The 21,146-nt window shown below is 49.5% G+C and overlaps 1 protein-coding gene across 1 annotated transcript; it reads left to right on the forward strand.

Moving 5' to 3' along the window:
• Positions 1–5,399: 5,399 nt before the first annotated feature.
• Positions 5,400–21,134, forward strand: CCDC64 (coiled-coil domain containing 64; the record flags this gene model as incomplete). The annotated part of the gene is made up of 9 exons (XM_010158404.1): positions 5,400–5,516; positions 6,188–6,199; positions 7,662–7,808; positions 8,821–9,000; positions 9,308–9,526; positions 10,548–10,691; positions 13,930–14,060; positions 16,388–16,508; positions 20,934–21,134. Coding segments are annotated over 9 exons (1,272 nt in total), but the record flags the coding sequence as incomplete, so codon positions are not given.
• Positions 21,135–21,146: the final 12 nt, after the last annotated feature.

Raw genomic sequence — 21,146 nt, forward strand, 5'->3', positions numbered from 1 at the left:
TCGCCTCAGAGCGCTCCCTGCAGGCCTGCTGCCGGCGCCTGGGCACCTAGACCCAGCGAATTCCAACCCTCGTCCGGGTGAAACATGTGTTTAAGGATTGGCATTAAAATATCGCACCCCCTTCACAAATCTGACTGACGACATCAACCACAAAACAATCTCCTCGCACCAAAATCAAGGCGGCATCGTCGCAACACCATGATGGCGGGCAGTATACACACAGTACAGCTCCGCCCCTTGTCCCTTCACCACTTTACAACAACAAAACACCCACTATCATTTCAGTCGCTGGCAATGGCCAGTCCGAGCTTTGTGTGTTACGTACTCGTCACTGCTTTTACTTCAGATCCCTCTAATGGCAAGTGATCTCCCTGCCTTTATCTCAACCCACGAGCTGTATTCTCCCCCATCTTGTCGAGGAGGGTGAGTGAGAGAGCATATGGCCATCCCACCAGGGCCATTGCTCTTCTCCACACATGGGACGGCGTTGCCATCATGGAGCTGAGGGTGCCGTGGCCCAGGGGCTGTCCGTCGGGGGAATCCCTCCTCTGTGCACATCAGCAAATGCAACCTGAATCCCTCAAAAGGTGACAAACATAAGCACTTTCCTGGAGAGAATAATGCTTCAAATAACAATTGACCTGAATTAAAAGCTTGGGTAAAAAGCTCCCAAAGATTCCCAGACCGGGCAACCTCCCCGTACGCAAAATATGGATGGTTGCTTATGGCACCGGCGTGCCAAGGGCTGGAAAACAGCCATGGCCTCATGGCTTTCTTGGCATGGGTCAGTTAGGCCGGAACACAAGGCTTCCCACCACCGCCTGCGGGCACTGGGGTGCCGGGGGGCTGGTTGTGGTGATGGGGCAGCAATCCCAATCCTCCCAGGCTTCCCTAGACAGCCATATTAACATATTTCTTTTTAAAATATTATTCTAAAGCAAGATGTGTGTTGTTTCCTGCTTTTCTTGTGTTTCAGTAGCCAAATACATTTTCCTCCCAGAGAAGAGCTGGAAATCCAGGAACCTGAAGCCAGGGAAGGCAGCGATTAGTGGTTTGAAGTGTTCATGGTACCACAGTGGGAATGGGGAGTCCCTTGTATTCAGCTGTTAGCAAATTAATAAAAGGGGTAACACACTCTCCTGAGTGTTACAAATTTAGCACTAATTAGGATTTCTTTTTCAGCTATTTTAGGAAAGAAAATCTTCAGTATCCTTTGTTAAATCTGAATCACTTTGTTTGTAGAAGTAAATCATATGGAAACATTGGTTTCTTCACCCAGCTACACTCTATTACACTTTTTCCATTCTCCTTTCCTTTCTGACATGACTTATGGCTGGATATTTTGTATGCAGTTAATTTTATTTAGAAAATCATTCCCCACAAGAAGGTGTTCTTCGAATGAGACTAACCTACAGGCCATTCATTTCTCACAGTCCATCCCAAACACGTCAAAGATCCCCTCTTCACAGGAGCATCAGTGCTCCAATTTATTTACGTCTATTTAATTTAGTTATTGCCCCTATATTCCAGATGTTAAACCTCACAGAGTTACTGTAACTTATAAGCTATATTCTTCTGCCAAATATCTAGTTTTGTGTATTTTAGCGCTTCAGAATTAATCACAAGAGAAACTCACCAGGTTTGCAGTGGAAAAAAAAAAGTCCTGAATTACAGCAGAGACCAAAATGTCCTCCTGCTCCTCCTTTCTTCTTGCACTGTCCAAATCTCATCTAAACCTTGCCTGAAGTCCAGAAAACAAATCTCACAGTTGATTGAATATATCTAATTGTGAATTGATGTCTACGCTTTTGCAGATGTTTCCAATTCTGCCTGGTGGCTGTGTTGGCTAATTTGCCTATACCCAGGAAATTAATTCTTTCTTAACTACAGAGCAAAGCTATGATGTTGGGCAATATATGTCTGCCTTTCTGGAAAGAACATTACTTCTCTCTAGCAAAATCAATGCATTGCTAAATGATTGATGTGACCACAAAAGGTTTTAGTTTTTAATGTTTAGGAAAACACTGATAGGGAAGAGAGAGCACTACAGTTTGCATAATGAGAGTTGAGCCATACTGGCTGAGGCAGAAGAAACTCCCTTCAATTCAACAAAAGCCATAGCTTGTTTGAGCAATAAAGGAGAAATGCAGATAGGTTACATCTTCTGATGACACGAACTAAAAGAGCATGTTAGTGGGGAGCTCATGGTTTAAAACACACATACAGCAGTGTGGAGTACCCCAGTGCCACTGCTTTACACCAGGTGAAAATACCCCATGAAGCCTGACTGTTACTGGGCACTGTCAAGGTGGCTTTCCATAAAATAATGCAAATTGATGTTAAAATCTAGCCTTTATGATCAGTTAGAAAGGGTAGTTCGGCAGAGGCATTAATAACCTCTGAAACAAATGTAACGTGAAAAGGGGGTGTCCATGACCAGAGCTCAGCTCAGCTCACCTTGCCTCACGTCTGTGAAAAATCAAATCTTTGCAAAGGTGAGACTAAATGTATCAGCCATTTCCCTGTCCAGAAGAACTGGATGAAGACTTTTCCTTCTTCTCCTGTGGAGGGAAACACGATACAATCATTTCTGTTTAATTCTGTTAAACAGCTGGTCAGAGAGAGTACCCTGCACTGCATGAGGCTGAAGAAAGCATTATTTTTACTTTCCTCTGCTGTCTGAGATAGGATGTGAATGGTGTGTGCCGAGGTGACACCGCAACATGCTCTCTGCATTAGCGCTCTGAACGTGAACAGAAAGGGAGTCCTTTCTTCCCTCCATGTGGGCTGTAACTGCAGGAATAAGCCCTGTGAGGGTGTAAGCTGAGCAGCAAGTAGATAAAATCCAGATGATGATTTAGAGCTGGTGAATACCAACCTTACAGTCCTGCGAGCGGTCTAGTACCGGAAGGGACCTGTGAGGTCAATTAATTTCCCTTCTGTCATAGGCAGCTGTCTGAAAGAAATTGCATGATAAAGTGATCCAACTCCATCACAAAATTATTTTGTGCCACCATTTCTCCTACTGTAACAGTGCAGGAGGAGGAATCCTACTGCAGCTCCTTGGAAATGTAGAAATCTTCCTATTCCCAGCCTCAATATACTCTTATCCAGTTTATTCACATAATTTTTTCTGCCAGAATTGTGCTTCTGCTTAAACATTGCTTCTCCCTTCTGTGTGCTTATCTGTGATGTATTTATAGGGAATCCTCTCTCAGCATTCATTGCATGAGATAAAACAAGCCACCCTTTTTAGTCACCTTTTGTATAATAGACTTTCCCTGACCTGGCTCACCCATGCAGCCCATCCCTTCCCCTGCTCCAGTCTGAGCATGGGGACCAGAACTAGCAAGAGCAGCTATATATTGTCTTACCAGGGATTTTTACAATGCCATTAACACTCCCTCGTTTCTTACTGCTATACTGTATATTTACACCGTCTGTACATAGAATTGTTCTGCATATAAATTGTGTTATACCATTAACCATCTACACTGGTGTGTTGTCTCATCGGGTACCCCTTGTGCTCCTTGGGAGTGTGGTCAGCATCTTGCAGGCAAAATCCATAGGTGCTTTTCATCTGGTGCTTTTTCATCCTTGATAGCTCCTGCAGAGCATTTCAGCATGAAGATATTTCAGCAGTCCTTGCAAAACCAAGTGAATCATTCAAAAAAAGCACAATCCATCCATCTTCTTTAGTGTCACCAATTAATAGCTGCTCAGGATGCTTTGAAATCTATAGCTGCTTAAGGGAAAAAAAATAACCATCCTCTTCCTATAGTGCTGTGCTATTATTATATTTTGTGTACTCTGCCTCTGCAGGAAGTTTTATTAAATAAATGAGATGAGGGCAATACGCAAAGGCCTCTGATGTAAGGCTTTAAAAAAGGGGAAAAGACCAGTTATGCTAATTCAGGATAAGAAGGGAACTAAAAACCAAGTGGTAACCAAGGTTATTTCTTATTGTTGGAAACCGTTTCTCATTCCAGAAGCCAGTGGTCAGAGGCTGGCTGATTTTGGTGGCCACGCTTCTGTCTTCTGCTGCCCCTGCAAGCAAGCAGTGTTGGGAGCAAGCAGAGTTTCCTCCACTTGATGGAGCTGGAACAGCCTTTTACCTCTTGCTTCTGATCTGGATTATTTTGCTGCAGACTATGCAAAATAAGGGACCATTTTTGAGAAGGGGTAGTGTTGCCTTTGTGGGCAGCTCAGGCTGGGTCTGTGTGCTCATTCCTCAGGTCACAAGCTGCTAGAGCAAAGTCATTGCACCCTTTGGTGGAGGTGCTGCCTTGGGCTCCCTGTCAGCCAGAGCACCCTGGATCAAATCCTGACCCGCATTTGCCAGATGTAAGGATGCACTCCCAAACCTGCCCGCAGCTGTTGACCCCAATGTGGGTTTTCTCCTCTTGCCCCATCCCTCCTGCCCATCTTAACTCCCTGTCTAAGGCATTGTGGCCGCTGATGGCTGTTGGACATACAGCTCTGTCAGTGCTGCAGGACAGCAATGCTGCCTCTTGAGGGGAATCAGTTCTCTTCTGTCTATCTGCTGGAGGGAGAGGTCTGTGCCTAAGTGTAATGGAACTTGATGGAGGCTAATTAAATAGAAAACCATCCATTTGTGCTGTCTCATTAGGGATTTGTCATAAAAACCTTATGTTCTCTTACAAGCCTAAACAAGTGTGTTCACCATGTAAAAATCAGCCATAAAGCTGTCTGGAAAGTAGTTAACATGTCTAAGCTGTCATTTATATGGGCTGTCTGCAGCCTGGACCCTGTAGCTAAGAATGGCCTTTCCACTGTCCTCAAACCACCCCGCATAAATGGGGCATCCCTCCTTCGAAACGGGAAAGAGGGCCAAGCCCAGCGATCCTGCGTTGACAGTCATGTGGAGCAGATGCTTCTCCGTCTGGCCCTCACGGGAACCAGAAATCAGAGGCAAAGAGCACTTGTTATGTTAGAGCTGAGCCAAAGATGTTCAGACGTTTAGAAAGTATAAATCTAAGGCAGTGTTTCCTGTGGGTTATGGAGATTGGCTCCCCTCGCCCTTGCAAGTGGCCTCATCTGCTCCTCAACCCCAACTAGGCTACTGGTTTTTAGGAAAACTGAATTTCCTGTAGGGCACAGGAGTCGTTATGCTATTTTGCAAAAGAAGAAAGTTATGGACTGTGTCCCTTTGGCTGCCTCAAGGAAAAAATCAACATGGTCTAAATCACTGCTGTCCTCAACATCTGTCCAGGATGAACTTTTCCCTCACCCAAACTGTGCAGGTTTCAGTTTCACCCAAAACAAAGGCTTGGGCAGAGGTCGTATGAGGGCAGATCATCCCATGGGCGGGAGGAGATAACTGCTTTCTGTCTATAGGATGACCCCCTGGGTTAACGCCAGCTGGTGTCTCCTTGCAGGCTTCGGAGGTGGAGCGGCAGCTCTCCCTGCAGGTCCACACCCTCCGGGAGGACTTTCGGGAGAAGAACTCCTCCAGCAGTCAACACATCGTGCGGCTGGAGAGCCTCCAGGCCGAGGTGAGTCACTCCCGCTCAGCTTCACTCCTTCAAAAGGTGGCCAGGGCTGGTTTGATCTGGGTAATGAAACCTTCTGAACTGAGTAAACAAAACCTGCTGCTTGGAGCAAACAAAAAGGATGGTACCTGTGGGGCAAAGATCTTCCCCAGTGAGAATTTTTGCTGCAACCCAGGAGTGGCTGGGGTGGCACAGGCCAGCTTCCACTGCTGCCTCGGCCACAAGCTCACCTGCAAAGGAATGATTGAGAAGGATCTTCCAGGAGCTACTGCAGGGCTGCTGCCCAGTACAGATTAAACTCTGGGGCAGGGTGGGAAGGTCTGTAAAGGTTTTTTAGTTCCTGTTCCTCATGCTTGCAAAGAAAGCAACAAGCCTCTCCTGCCTCTGAGCCATGCACGTGGGAAAGCAAGGACCCCCTGCCTGTTTTAGCTCTGGTACATTAGCAGGAATATTACCTTCCTTCCTTTTTCCTTCCCTGACGCAGGTCACTGAGAACCATATAGGCAAGAACAAGACAGGTAGAAGATGTCCAACTCTGTACCCGACCACTTTATTTATTTATAAGCTGTCTGGCAGAGCTTTTCCTAAAATCTCTCAATTTCTTCTTTTCTCCCACTCCCACCTGCTCCCTGCTGGTCCCTCGCCTTTCTTTCCCTCCCCTTGGTGTGGAGCAGCAGGTCCTTGAAGTAAGTATGGAGGCTTGGAGAGGGTTTGCCTGCGCGTGCATCGCTGTTGTCATGCGTGCTTGTCACTCTGCATGCCTCACCTTGCCTCCTCACCCCCTTTCTGTCTCTTGCTTTCCGAAACACTTTCCCCCTGTGTCCTTCCCATGGTTCAGGGCCCATGGCAGAGTGATGTTTGTTCTGTTACACGGTCATTCACATTACTGGTTTGGATACTAAATATGAACTCTCGATACAATCTCTGTATTATACCTCTTATTTTTTGCACCCCTTTTCTCTAACCCACACAAATCATGATGGTGGTGGGAAGAGACATCTCAGAAGCCATTAGTCACCTAAGAGCAGCTTTCTGATACCTACAGCAGCCTTTACCCTGCAGCAATAGCACGTCCACATGCTTTGCTAATATTCCTTCGTGCAGCCAAACCTTTTTAGCAACCTGGAATATAGCGTAGAGACAAGTTCCCAAAGAGGTCAAGAAAGCAGTGGGAAGCTGCTGAATTTTCTATGGCCCATGAACTGAAAGAAGGCTGTAGGGAATATTTAGGGTTATACTGGACTGGTAAATGGCATACCCAGTCCCCACAGGTCCTGTGTGTACTAATCTGGGAAAAGGCACCTTTTTCTTGGTTAAACAAGAAGTGACCTTGGCTGGTGCTGATTCATCCTGTGCACTGTTCCCAGCTCACTGAATCACAGAGGTTTTGCTTGGCGCATTGTCCCTCTTCACCTGAAATCGCTGCCCTTGACAATTAAAAGAAATGAACCAATTTTAAAGACAATTGATCACTGGGAGGCTAAAAATATGCATGGCACAGAAAGGAGTCTTCACGAGTAAAAAGGCAGAAAAATCCCTGGTGAGGCCCTGGCGAACACGCAGCGATTAAGGAAGCCCATGAGCAGTGCTGTGGCACAGCCCCGCAGGCTCACTCTGTGATCTCTGGTGCCCGTACAGGAGCAAATGCACCAATGCTGTCAGGGCCCAGCCAGGAAAAGTAACTACTTTCACCCAGTCTTGCAAATTTTAAGGTACTAGGGGTGTGCAGGGGTGGTCTCCTTTTAAAACGTTTGGACATTTCTCCCTCCTCCAAGGCCTCCTGCCAAAGTGTACCCTGCCCCTTTGGAGCTGCCCCTGCAGCCCAGGGAAGGAGGAGTTTCCTTTCAGAGCCTTCCTAAGCTTTAAAGCACGTAGAATGGTTTAGGTTGGAAGGGACCTCATAGACCATCCAGTTCCAACCCCCCTGCCATGGGCAGGGACACCTTCCACTAGACTAGGTTGCTCAGATCCCTGTCCCTGCAGAGATACAGTTCCTCTCATACAGGCACAGAATACTTTGTGCATACTTTTGAATACAGCACATACTTTTGCTTTTTGCTGTTTCATTTTTCCCTTGGGAATGTGATTTCCCTCCTCTCTGCTCCCTGGATAATGTGGGGTCTGACACCACTTCTCTATCCTCTGCAGATCAAAATGCTGACAGACAGAAAGCGGGAGCTGGAGCATCGCCTTAGTGCCATGATGGAGGAGAACGACCTGCTCCAGGGAACCGTGGAGGAGCTGCAGGACCGAGTCCTCATCCTGGAGAGACAAAGCCATGACAAAGACCTGCAGGTGAGGAGGCAGCAGTGGGATGGGAAAGAGGTGGGAAAAAGTAAAAGATGTGGTCTGGGGTAAAATTGACCAGGAAGATAATCGGGAGCTGGGAGACAAAACAACTGGAAGTATTAAATGGCTGATGTAAGCATGGCAGCAAGCAAGGTCCTGGGTGTTCCCCATTGGGACAGACAACAGGAGCCATAATGGAGCATCTTGACAGCAAAGAGCAGCTTGGGAGGGAGATCTGAGCAAGGGAGTGGGAGGGGGTGCTGGGGGAATGAGGTAAATGTAAAAAGAAGCAGAGAACTTTGCCTGCAGTTCATTGTACTTGCTTTTTTTAATAATAGAATTGGTTTCAGAAGGGGGTTTTTGAGGCCCTGCTGTCCCAGTGGGCAGTAGCTGGCCTCGTAGCTCTCACCGCTCAGACGGTTTACCAAGCAGCCCCACGGTGTTTGCAGCTGTGTGTCACCAAGTGTCGCTCCCCGGAGCGCAAGCACCTCTGTGGCTTCAGTCAGCTTAGTAGAGAGCAAGATTTTTCCATTTCTCTTCCGTGGGTTGACAACCACTGGATTCCCACCTCTCCAAAACAGCCCTGAATATTTTTTTTTCCCCTTTTTTAAAAATACATATTTGTATTTATATATGCATATAAATTTTTTAAAAACACATCTATGTTCATTTTCTTTTTAGATTCACTTCCTGCTGTGTTGTTTTCAGCAGGTTTTTTTTACCTGAGCCCCAACTTCTTCACAATGTTCCTCATTTTAGTGCTGATTAACCTGCTACTTTTATCTTTCCGGATATTCTGGAGTCTAAACAGTGTCTAATGACATTTGGAGATGATTAAGCTCCAATAAATAGCAGTGCCAGCCAAGAGTACTTTCCTCCTGGCTGGAAACCCTCTTTCATGATACCCATTTCTCCCTCTCAGCTCCTTCACAAACCAAGGGATTCATCCATTCCATATCACCTCCTCTAATTTTATTTTTCCTGCTTCCTTGACAAATCCCTTGATTTTCTTTGCAAGCTTCACCAAAGCCAGCTGGAGCTCCAGGAGGTGCGGCTGTCCTACCGGCAGCTGCAGGGCAAGGTAGAAGAGCTCAGTGAGGAGAGAAGTCTCCAAAATTTCAACACAACCAGCACATCGCTGCTATCTGAGATAGAGCAGAGCATGGAGGCAGAGGAGCTGGAACAAGAACGAGAACAGGTATTTGCCGTCCGGCCTCTGGGGAAGCCCGTGGACCTCTGCAACCAGCCTCAGAGGGAGAGATAGTTTAATGCTTTTGATCTGGATTTGGAGCTGAACCAAGAGCCCGAAAATTGGTGTTGTGGTCCCAGCTCTGGTATAAATAGCCTTTTGACCATATGAAACATCTCTGCATCCATTTCAAAATGAACATAGCAAGCTAGACAAATATTTGTGAGGTTTGGCAATCACATGCCTCACTTCACTGTGGAACGAGGCTCTCCATGGCCTTGATGTCCCAGGTTAATGTCAGGCTCTCTTGTTCCAGCTGAGGCTGCAGCTCTGGGAAGCATATTGCCAAGTGCGGTATCTCTGCTCCCATCTCAGAGGAAATGACAGCGCAGACTCAGCAGTCTCTACAGACTCCTCCATGGATGAGTCTTCAGAAACCTCATCAGCCAAAGATGTCCCAGCCGGCAGCCTACGGGCAGCTCTCAGCGAGCTGAAAAGACTGATACAAAACGTGCTGGATGGGGCAGACTCCACGGTAAGTTGGTGGCACAGGGAGACCTTGGCTTGTGCATGTCCCCTTGCCCAGGTGACAGCTTGCTGCAGGTTCCTGCTAGATCCTGAAGTGCCCGGTCTCCGAGAAAACCTCTGTGGCCGAGAGCGATGGGCTGTCACAGCACACAGCCTGTTCCATGTGTCTCAGATGGTCAGCCAAGAGCCAAACCAGCGCACGGGGTTTCAGCTTGCACTCATCAGACCGCCATAAGTTTCCAGCTCATGCAACCACCATTGGTCTGGGAGTCACTCTGGAAAACTCATTAAAGTAGGCTTTCCTTGAGATTTGCAGTAAGTTAGAGTTTCAGCATGGAAATATTGCAGATTGTCTTACACATCACAGTTCAGCTGTTTACCTTCGGATTTTCCTAACCTTTCTTAGCAAGAGTGTCACAGAAACATGGGAACGCCTGTGCGGGTGGTTTCTGCCCCTGCAAAATGACACTGGGTACAGGTGTCTTGGCAAGAGCTGCCAGACTCAAACCCATCGACAGGTGAAGGGTTTTGCTGACACATGGGGGTGTCTGTCAGGTATGGCCCTGGGACTGCTGTGCAGGAGAGGATGGCATGGAGGACCACACAGCACCCATGGGAGTGCAGAATTATGAGAAAACGCCTCACTTTTTGCAGTGGCTCAAATCAGGCCTGTTTCCATTACCCACGAGCGGGTTGCATTGGCATCGTGACTTACGTGAGATCCTGTGGTGAGGAAGGTAGTGCAGACCCTGCAACTGCAGACCTGCATGGGACTACTCACCCTCCTCGTTTCGGTACCTCTAGCAGCTGGTAAGAAAGCTGAGCATAGAGATGGAACTGTGTTTGTTAAATAAAAAACCAGGGAGTCCTGCAAAAGGTCTGCAAACATGGAGACTATAGCCATGTGTTACCAAGTGGTCAGTAGGTCTCATTCGGTACCCCTCTCCCCATCCCAAACCAGTATCAAATGAATGCAACTGCCTTTTCTAAAGTGAAGTCTGAGCAAGAGATTTCTCTCCCGCTCTCAGAGCTCTCGACGAAGCGATGATGACACCTTAGAGGAACAGATCAGACGGACAAGCGAGGATTCACGAGCCCTGAGGGAATTGATGGAGGGAGAACGGGGGAAACTGAGGCAGAGTTTGGAGGAGCTGCAGCGACTGCACAGCCAGGTTAGCAATTCCCACACTTTACATGCGGTCTTGTAACACCAGTGTTCATCCTCCAAGACATGCCTTCCACGGAAGAGATCAACATGATAAATAACAGGAAGATCTGGGACAAAACCAGTTACAGTTGGATGAGGGAGTCTGTGTTAAACCCAGTGCAGAGGCTTCATGCACTTAGGGTCAGAGGTTTTGACAAGTTGTCTGGGTCCATCCCAGACATCATCTCAAGCAGCTAAACTTCCTTTCAACCTTTCCCCCAGTCTGTTTTTCATTCAACCTGTCTCACTTAAATTCTTCTCAGCAGAAGACTCCAGAGTACATGGCTGCCTGATACTGGGGACTGGAAACCCATAGGTATCCAGTCCGACCCATCTCGCTTGCACTGACCCCTCGGAAAGGGTATATGCAACCGCTGGTAGACAGAGCAGTGCTGCTTTGCTGTGCATGGTACAAGGTTCACCCTCTTCCACAGCAGCATCAAAAACCCTCCATAAATGCACACCCAGAGAATCTTGATCACGGCCAGCCTGGCACAAGGCAGCACCTCAGGGCCAACAGGGACCCACTAAGGCTGGGGCAATCTCAACAGCAACGCATGATCCGACCCGGAATCCAACACCACACCGAAAGCACAGGATCGCACAGCCTCCGCACGGAATGTAGCACCATCTCTATCTGAGGGCCTGCGCCAAAGGCCGCAAATGGAGACAGGCACCCGAGGAGATGCTCTACAATCCCTGTCTCTCTGGGACAAGCCTCCAAACCTGAGAGGGGATCTGAAGGCTGCAGCAGAAGCAGCCTTTGGCACAGCTGCTTGTGCAGCACCAACTGCAGTGGAGCAGGGAATGGCTTTACGGTCCTTGGCTGTATTGCTCTTTCGCTGTGCGCCTTGGGAGAAGTGAAAAGAAACCCCATCCCTGCTCAGAAAGTCAGCACAACCTGGGGTCTGACAGCCTTGTGTAGGGCTGTGGGAGCTTCCACCATGGGGTTGAAGAAAAAAGAATGAGAGCATCATTAAATACCCCTGACAGTGGCGGCCGCATGTGTATGAGGATGGGAAATAGTCTTGCTGACAAAGCAGCTGATTAGGGGCAGACTGCAGCGGGGGAGCAGCCCTGGCACCCATCCTTCCCCAAGCACTGCTCCTCTCTGCGCTGCGGCCACATTTGAGAGTCCAAACTTCTGCCCCAGTGAGACCTGAGCCCAGAGGCTGCTCTGGCTGTGCTGCCATAGTCCTGTCCACCACCCACACGTCCCCCTCGCCCTGCAACACACCAGAGGTGGAGGCAAGGGCTTGGTCACTGCAACTTGGCTACGCTGGCAGAGGCCTTTACAGGCTTATTCACAGGTAGTGAGCAATGATCCGCACACCAACCTGCTTGGCTGGAGGCAGCACCTCCTCACACACGAAGCCTTGACAGGACACCGGGAGGGAGCAGCACTTGGTTGTGCTTTGCTGTGGCTGGTCTCCCCAAACTCGCCAGCCAGGAGGGACCAGAGGGCCCACCCTAGACTCCCATCATCTCTTCTTTTAGGGTTCTCTGGCTACCAAAGCTCTGAATATTTAGGGAGCAAAGGGAAGACTGCAGTTCTTTCTACTCACACCTCTGTTATGTGGAGAATGATGGGGCATAACTGCGAATGCAGCAGACTGCTCTCAGAGAAGCACTCCAGTCTCAAACAGCAATTACATGTCTCCTGCAGCTTTTGCCCATAACCCAGCCTCACACTTGCTCAAGGTTAATAATTATGCTCACCTCCCATAGGAGAAACAACATTGTCTTCAGTTCAGTACTAAAGAAAATCGATGAACATGGAAATCTGGTCCACCTGGGGCAGCAGCGCTTTGCTTTGCTGCCTCCGCATCCCTCTGGGCTGTCACTGGTATTGATACAGGAGAAGGGGAGCTCCTCCTAAAGGGCTTTTGGGGCCTGGTAGCACCACACACATTCATTGCTCCTGCCTGAGAGCAAGGTGAGCTGGTGGAGACAGGAATCGTCCCTCCCTCTGTCTACACTGGAAAGCGGTTTCACACCTTCTGCTTGCTCTGTTTCCTCCCTCTGTAGCATCCCATTCTTACCTGAAACACAGACAGAAAGAGTTAAACCCCCAAACTATCCCCAAATACAGGTTATTTGGGCCTCTTGGTCCACTGTCCCCTGGGATTTCAGCAAAAGTGCTCAGCATCTTTCACATAGCTCCCACCACTGCTCTCCATCACGTCATCGCTCTGAGGTGCAGCCCACGCTGAGCTGCGGGAGGGCACAGCTCCCCAATTCCCTGGGGAGCCTCTGCACAGAGCCAGGGCACGTTTGCACCCTCCTCCCCCCTGACCCAGCCATGCCGCGCCAACGGCAGATCCTCCCACGCCGATGATGCGATGAGCCCTTTTTGACTGTCTGCACTCCATTTAAAGATTTCTTTGAGGATTCAAGCACTACCGAGCTGCATTTAGAGAAGGGAGGTGGGTCAAGCACTGCAAAGGTTTCCAGGTGGTGGAGTAGCATAACAGAGCGTGTGTGTGCCCTAGACAAAGAAATTAAAGATGTATGCAATATTGCAAAGGTGTGCTGATGCAAGCCTTGCATGATTTCACACCCTATTAACTCCCTCTGCACAGGACCAAAACGATAGATCATTTCTCAGACTATTTAAGACTCTGCACATATTTAAAAGTCTAATTAAAATGGTGAGATGTGCCAGTATCACCTTCCATGGTGTGAAAAGGAATTTTCACATCCTTTTGTCATCAGCTTCATACTACTGCAAGAGACATAACACCCCCCCTCCAGTCTTATTTGCGGCTAAATGATGTTTGCAATAATTTAACCCTGAAAAGACCAGACTACAACAGGCAGACTCAGAGGATGCATGCACAAGACAAACCACTCAGGGAGGGGCAGTATTTCAGCACTGATGCCATAGTGGGTTTAAAACCCATTGGGACACAAAGTGGCAGGCGGGTCATGCCCTGCAGAGCTGCACAGCTTTCACTGCTGTCGCTGCACATTGCTGAGGCCATCCCAGTGACCCATCTGGCTCAGACTGGCACTGAGGGACGAGCTGGCACATTTCATAGGGCGCTGCACCAACACTAACAGCTCCCTCCTAGCAGAAGCAGCTTTTCCTACAAGGAAAGGACCTCAGTCTCCAGGTTTGCCCACGTGGACTTTTTTTTCCCCCCCGCACTGGTGAATTTGTCTGAGCAAGCCTGGGTTTCATGCCCTCCCTCTGCCCACAGGTCACGCTGCTGAGCGTGGAAATGACGACGTTGAAGGAGGAACGAGACCGGCTGCGAGGTGCTGCAGAAGATAAGGAGGCAAGTGAACGACTCCTGCAGGCCGTCAGGGACCGAGATGAGGCCATTGCCAAGTAAGTGCTATGAACAGCCAAAGCCAGGCTGGGTTAGTTATGGAGTGCCTCAGCCAGAGTGCCTCCATGGTGGGTTTTTCCCTCCCTAAATTTCAGTAGGTGTTACAAAATCTTGGAGCGAGTCTTGGCTTTGCTGGCGTTGGGAAATGCTGCCAGGAGCTTGGGAGCAGGGCAGGGCATGCCAGTTTCCAGAGCTGTCCCATGGCAGGACTGAGGGCATTTAGGAGGATGCTGTGAACCATGCTTTTGCCATCCCTAGTGCTGGTCTGAGTCACAGCAATGGGAAGACAACTTCAGGGAACCCAGTGGAAACACTAGTTCTGCCCTATTTGTCGTATTTTTTTGCATTTGCTCTTCCAGACACACAACCCTGCTTTCATGCCCATCCCCATTACAGCCCAGCTTGGGCTCTTCCCTAAACCATTTCTCTGGTCACTCACTCCCCTTTCCAGATCCAGGGTCTTTTTTGCATCTCCAGTCCTGTAGTTCTTTATTTCTCCTTTCAGCATTCTCCCACTGGTTTGACTCTTTCTTTTCCCCATCCTCCCTGCAGATCTGTGCAGTTTTGCTATGCTCTACACCCCCTTCCCCAGCTCTGTGCTTGGGCTGGCCACACTGCCCTGGGCACTCTTTTCCCCAGGTAGAGGGGCATAAACATTCATCTGCCTGTGCTCTAGGTAGAAAGGACACATCTGATAATCTCTTCAATAAGCAGACGTGCCAGGACACCACCAGTCCACCTCCTTATGGAAACTCCCGATAATCAAGCCCTCACAAGAGAAGGAGCACGAGAGCTTTGCACCTCTGAGGATGTGGGGAGCTAAATCAGCACGCACAATCGTTCCTCTTTTTTTGCATGACCCAAACATCTGTGCTGCCCTTGCCCAAGTAGCCGGCTCCCAAATTCCCATCGCTGTCCTCTGTAACACCTCCATCTGTTGGTAAAAACTGGGAGCATCCCAGCTGCACTGCTGGGCGCAGAGAGATGGTTCTGACATTTCCAGCGCGTGTGGGTTGCTGGTTCTGCTGTGGCTATGGCAACGCGCTGCTGCCGCGATAAATCCCCTGGTAATATCCAAGCAGCAACGGGGAGCTTCGCGACAAAAGGCTATTTAAGGTGCTCAAACCCAGAGCCGGGAGTGGAAGGGTACAGCTTCTCCACGGTGGTTCGTGACCCCAGTGGGACAAAGCACTAATATTTACGGCAGGAGCGCAGAGAAAAGGGGACGTGACAAGCGTGCCTGGGTGAGTGGTGGGTGATTAATGAGCAGAAGTGGGTGATTAATGACCAGAAAGTAGCCGTAAGTGGCAGCAGACAGGAGTGCCTTGTTGCTAGAAATGAAAGCGTCCCTCACAGGCTGAGCGGGCTGCTGCCGGGCAGCAAGATGCCTGCGAGGCTCATGATGTGCTTCCCACCTCGCACCTCAAGGGTTAAGTCACTTTCCTTGAAGCCCTCCCCTAAAAAAGCCCTACACTGAACAGAAATGAAATCACTGCCTAAGGCAGACATCTGGCCTGGAAAATTTTTAGCTTGAAGCTGAAGTTTGGGAAGCAGCAGGAAAAGAGGATCCTGTAATAGGAGGTGTTAAGCAACTGCTAACTGGAATATAAACACCAATTCCCAAACTGCTCTTCTGCAGGGGAGCACAAGGGAGCTATTAAGAGGCAATGCATTAATTGCATCTTATTAACTGTAGCTGTTTCTCCCAAACATGTTTGCAAGGAAAGATGGTTCCCAGCAAGTCCCATTACACTTTCCCATCGCACAGCGGTTAATTGAAAACTTCAGGTTTGTGCTCACCTGTGCACTTCCCAGCACGGTGAGCAGCATTTCCCTGCTTGGACACTTAGGAAATTGCTCCCTCCTAGAGGACAACTCCTTTCCATCAGCCAGCAGCAGCTGGAGCATCTCAGCCACTGAGCACTCGGGCCCCTTTGGGCAACCTCAGCCACGGCATCCCATGCCCGGTGGCCACCAACTTAAAAACTATTTATATGTAGATTCTACAGCTTGGTTTAGATCTCCTTTTTTAATGGCAGGTCCTGCACATTATCCAGACACACTGTAATATCTTACACGAGTCCATCTGAATCTCTTCTATCCTTCATTGTGTGCTTCCCAGAAACCTGCTGGTTTTACAGTAGTGATGTCTACAGTTCTCTCCCACTCTGAGATGAAAAGATTGTCCAGAATACAACAGAGATGAGCAGTTTAGGCTTTGGGGACTTGCTAATGAAAGAAATCGTTGACTTCTCCTCAAGGATATATTTAACACTTCCTTCAAGAAAAAAAAAATTCACATGCCCCAGTTTTTCTCTCTCCCCAGGAAGAACGCGGTGGAGGTGGAGCTGGCCAAGTGCAGGATCGACATGATGTCCCTCAACAGCCAGCTGCTGGACGCCATCCAGCAGAAGGTGAACCTCTCGCAGCAGCTGGAGGCCTGGCAGGTGAGCCACCCCTCACGGCAGGGCAGGGTCTGGGTGGCATGCAGCCCAGGAGGCACCCGTGGGTGGCTTTTGCCCCTTCCCGGCGGGTTTGCTGCGTTCTCAGTCCATAGATGGGAGCGTTTGCTTTTGTGATGCGGTGGTGCTCAGGGGGTGAAACACAGCCTTCCCCTGCTCAAAGCCTGTAAGCCGTGAGCTGTTAATTAATAATGCAGTTGTACCTATTTAAAATGGAGAAACAAACAGTTATCTCATGGCTGCGTGCAGCATGGGTAATGTACACTTTGCCTGGGAGGGGAAGGTGTCCGTACAAGAGATGTCCCCGGGCAGGCACAGCCCTAGGGACATGTGGACACAGCATGACCTTGCATTTCCCTAAGGGAGCATAAAGGTGGGAGGCAGAGAGGTTGTGGCAATGTTTCTCAGTATAGCTGCATTGTTTTCATCAACTCAGAAGATCCGTCAGGATGGAGAACCTAAGATCCCAGCTCTCCACCAAGGTAAAAAACCCAAACCCACAGCAGTTCAGCGGCTGCCCTGAAGATGCTCTACTTGGGGTCAGTGGGGAAACCCCAAGTAGAGGCAGGTTGAGAGCAGACAAAGCCGTGTCCTCCCAGAAACCAGCGCGGAGGGAGGGCTGCTTTGGTAGACAACAAGCAGATACAGGAGAAAAGTTATAGTAACTTGTTGCAGACCGTACGAGACCCCGACTCTACTAACAACCAGCCTGACCGGTAGAAACCTCTCCCGTACAACCTGGCTCCTGTTTCAACTCCACTGTGTTTTCGTTTCTCTTTTTTTTTTTTTTCTTTCTTTTCTTTCTCCTGCTTACAGTTTGCTTCCTCAGGGCTTTTTACTATCTGGCTCCTTTGGTTTCTGATCTAGTGGCCTTTCTCAGTTCCTGTACCAACAGCTTTAGTCGTACACCCCTCCTGCCTTTGAGGTGAGCTCCCCGCACCCTCGCCAAGCACCCGCTATCCCCTCGTCTGCCTCCATTCGCTGCCACCATCACCCACATCCGTCTCTGTCCTCACCATCATCTGGCAAGAGGGGCCAGTGGGGCGTCTCCATCACCCACCACTATTCTGCACAGACACCCCAACCACCCCAGCACCAGACCAGTGCACAAGGGGCAGCGTCCTGCACCCGACAGTGAGGCTTTACGCCCCCGCTCACCACGGGCAAAGCCAGGCTGAGGCACACACATCATTAATCCTCTGCATGCAGCATATCTAGTATCTGGGAAACTTCTTGAAATACAGGCTGGGATTTAACTTCTCAGCCGTCTTATCTAGTAGGTGACATTCAGTGCGCTGCACAGGAGCTGTCTGTACCCAAGTCCTGCTTCAGTTTGGATGGGTGGTGCAAACTGAGACCTACTAGCTAGTACTGCCAGTATTTAGTGCTGGAATATCCCCCGCTTAGGCCAGTTTAACAACAGGCATTTGCCACTGGAAACTATGTCGCCTGATAGCAGCAATACAGCCACCCCAATCCTGTTCCCATCAGCTCTCCGAGACAAGAATCAGGCCCACGAGCACTGCAGAAAGTTGTCTCCAACTTACTGACCTGAGGTCTTACTATGCAGTAGCACAATAGTTTCCAAGCACCTGTTGTCCACAGAACAGAAGCGCAACCACAAAACAAATCAGGTGATTTATGGATTTTGGGGGACTGTTAGGCAAAGCTGAATGTTTCTGATAAAATGGGATGAGCTGCTCTGCTTTAGCTGGGCATAAACGAAGGTTTTAATCTGATACAATTTTGCTTTTGCACACTTCTAGCCTGCACTTTACCAAGGACCATCAACAGGATTACAGTTTTCTGTCAGCATGTAATCATACAGGCTATAACATACACCACAACAAAATCCCACACATCCGAGCCTAGCCCAGGAGTAGCGCAGGAGTGGATGTGCACCTTGCCCCACGCCTAATCTGGCCCACACTGGTATTCATCATTACCTGACTGGGGGCAGGAGGGGTGTTACTGGGGGTAGGGAAGGAATATGGAGCAAACTTGAAAGTGAAGAGGGCTGCTTCGCTGAAATGAGAGCCCAGTGGCTTCAGTGCAATAGCAACAGTGGCACCCTTAGGTGAGAAGGTCTACAATGCCAGCAGAGAGCTGCAGCTTCAGGGCCTTGGAGGTCTCCTTGAGCAGCTTCAACCCTTATCTCACAGCAGGCAGACTAGCTCCAGCTCATGGCGAGGATACATGCACCTCCTTCAGTCTCACCCCTTCTGCAAAGAGCAGAAGCTCCTGCCCGGAACGCCCAGAGCACAGCAGTACCATGTTACCCAGCTTCATGGGGCTGCTTTATCAAGCTGGTCTCATACCTCCAGTGTTTGTCCCCCCTCTGCATCCCTGGACACTCCTGTGCCTCTGCCCAGTGCCAAGGCAGGGACAGCAGCTCTGCCCCAGCCCTGCTGTGTACATCTACCCCAAATCTGCGCTCTCTGATTCCCACATTGGACAGACAGGGACCAAATGCAGTGCACTCTCAATAGTGCATACTGCATTTTTAAGTAGAATCACGGAGTCGTTTGGGTTGGAAGGGACCTTAAAGACCATCCAGTTCCAACCCCCCTGCCATGGGCAGGGACACCTTCCACTAGACCAGGTTGCTCCAAGCCTCATCCAGCCTGGCCTTGGACACTTCCAGGGATGGGCCATCCACAGCTTCTCTGGACAACCTGTCCCAGTGCCTCCCTACCCTCTCGGGGAAGAATTTCTTCCTGATATCTAATCTAAACCTCCCCACTTCCAATTTAAACCCGTTACCCCTTGTCCTGTCACTACAGGCCCTTGTAAAAAGTCCCCCCCAGCCTCCTTGTAGCCCCTTCAGGTACTGGAAGGCTGCAGTAAGGTCTCCCCGGAGCCTGCTCTGCTCCAGACTAATATATTTTTTGCGTATATATATGAAAATATATATATTAAAATCATGCTTATCTTTTGTTATGTGGTTGACCAAGGACAGAGATCTGCCATGCTTGGGCCTGAGTGCCTACCTCATTTCCTAGAAGAGATGCCTTCAAAATCCAAGTGCTATACATTTTCACATGGCAGCTTCACTTCTGGAAACCTGTTTCTCCTTAATGCTGATGTTTACCTTAACCTCTTCAATTCTCCCTCTGCCTTTCCCCTTTCCAGCCCTGCTCTAAAAAGATCCAACGCTTCCCCGGTCCACTTAGCTCTGCACCCTCCTGCTTCCCCAGGGGAAGTCCCCATACTAAATTCAGGTCCAGGCCCTGGCTACCAATCCTTTTCCCTGTAAAAAATGCTGCAACAAGAGATTAGCCATCGTTCAAGTTTGCTGGTTTAGTCCCCCATCAAGCTGCAGAGCAGCTGGAGCACTGCTGGGCGATGGCAGCACCTTCCCTTCCATCTCAGTGGTACCCTGATGGGCTGTCCTGCAGGAAGTGCCAAATGAACAGCACTTCCACCTCTACAGTCCATCCAGAGTATTCTTGTTCACACCAGACCATGCTCTCAGTCCTAATCAGCGACCAAACCGCTGGAGAACAGCCGATTTCTCCTGTGGGACTAGGTTGTGTACGCACATTTTCACTAAGCTACAGTTTAAATATGTAATTATATCAGAAACAGTGGATCCAAAGGTTTAAAATTTGCAGAATTGATAGCCAGGTTTTCAGGGAACACATTAGCACATCATTAGTGGCAACAGAACTAATTATATTGTGCAGAGCAATTTCACTGTGCTGCAAACATGGATTAAACCAGAGCATTTCTGGTACTTCTAAAAAACCCCCAGCGCAGTTGTTTATGCCAAGCTGTCAGTCAGATGGCTCCCACTGCTCGGCGGCTCTGGGGGAAGGAGTGGGTCTGGGGGACGAGCGCAGTTCCCTTTGGTAAGTCTGGGGCAAAACGCACGCGGGGTCTGGTGACACCTGGCCCCAGCCCCTCGGCTCCCGGCAGCACCTTCCCCGGGGAAGCCGCACAGACAGCGGCTGTGCGGGCAGCTCTGTCACACCTACCTGCCTGCTCCACAGGGCAGGCACACAGACCTGCTCGGGACGGGCACCTGTACTTTTTCTGGCCTTTGCTTTCAGCTGCCTTTGTTCATTTTTATTTATTTCTCCCCCCAAAGGAGAGACCTGCAAGCTGCAGAGAAACGTAGTTTAGGGTTGTCACAGAGTCCCAAGCAGGTTCGATGCTCCTCTGCGAGGCCACCCGAGCACTTGATCCCTCAGAATTGTGCAATTCCCCTTCCTCGCTCACCAAAAAGCCTCACAGCAGCCAGCCAGGCTGAACCTGCTGCCAAGCGGGGAGCTGGGCCCGTCCCCACTCTTGTCATCCCTCCTCCATCTCATCGCAGCCCATTCCGCACCCGTTTTGGCCGCGTCCCTGCGCGAGCTCCCTGTGAGCATCAGCTGCCACTAACAGCCCTCTCCTCTCCCTCCGCTGCAGGATGACATGCACAGGGTCATTGACCAGCAGCTGATGGACAAACACCCGAAGGAATGGAGCCAGCTTGCTTATTCCTTCTCCAGTGGCTACGGTGCAAAGCGGAGTGCCAGACCCTCCCCTGTGTTCAGGCCGGAGCAGCAGGGGGGTGAGCCCGGCGGGGCGGAAGGGAACCGTCTCTTTTCCTTTTTCAAGAAAAATTGATTTGAAAAAGAG

The sequence above is a fragment of the Eurypyga helias genome, unplaced genomic scaffold, assembly GCF_000690775.1.
Source record: "Eurypyga helias isolate BGI_N326 unplaced genomic scaffold, ASM69077v1 scaffold18829, whole genome shotgun sequence".
NCBI classification, from domain to species: Eukaryota; Metazoa; Chordata; class Aves; order Eurypygiformes; family Eurypygidae; genus Eurypyga; species Eurypyga helias.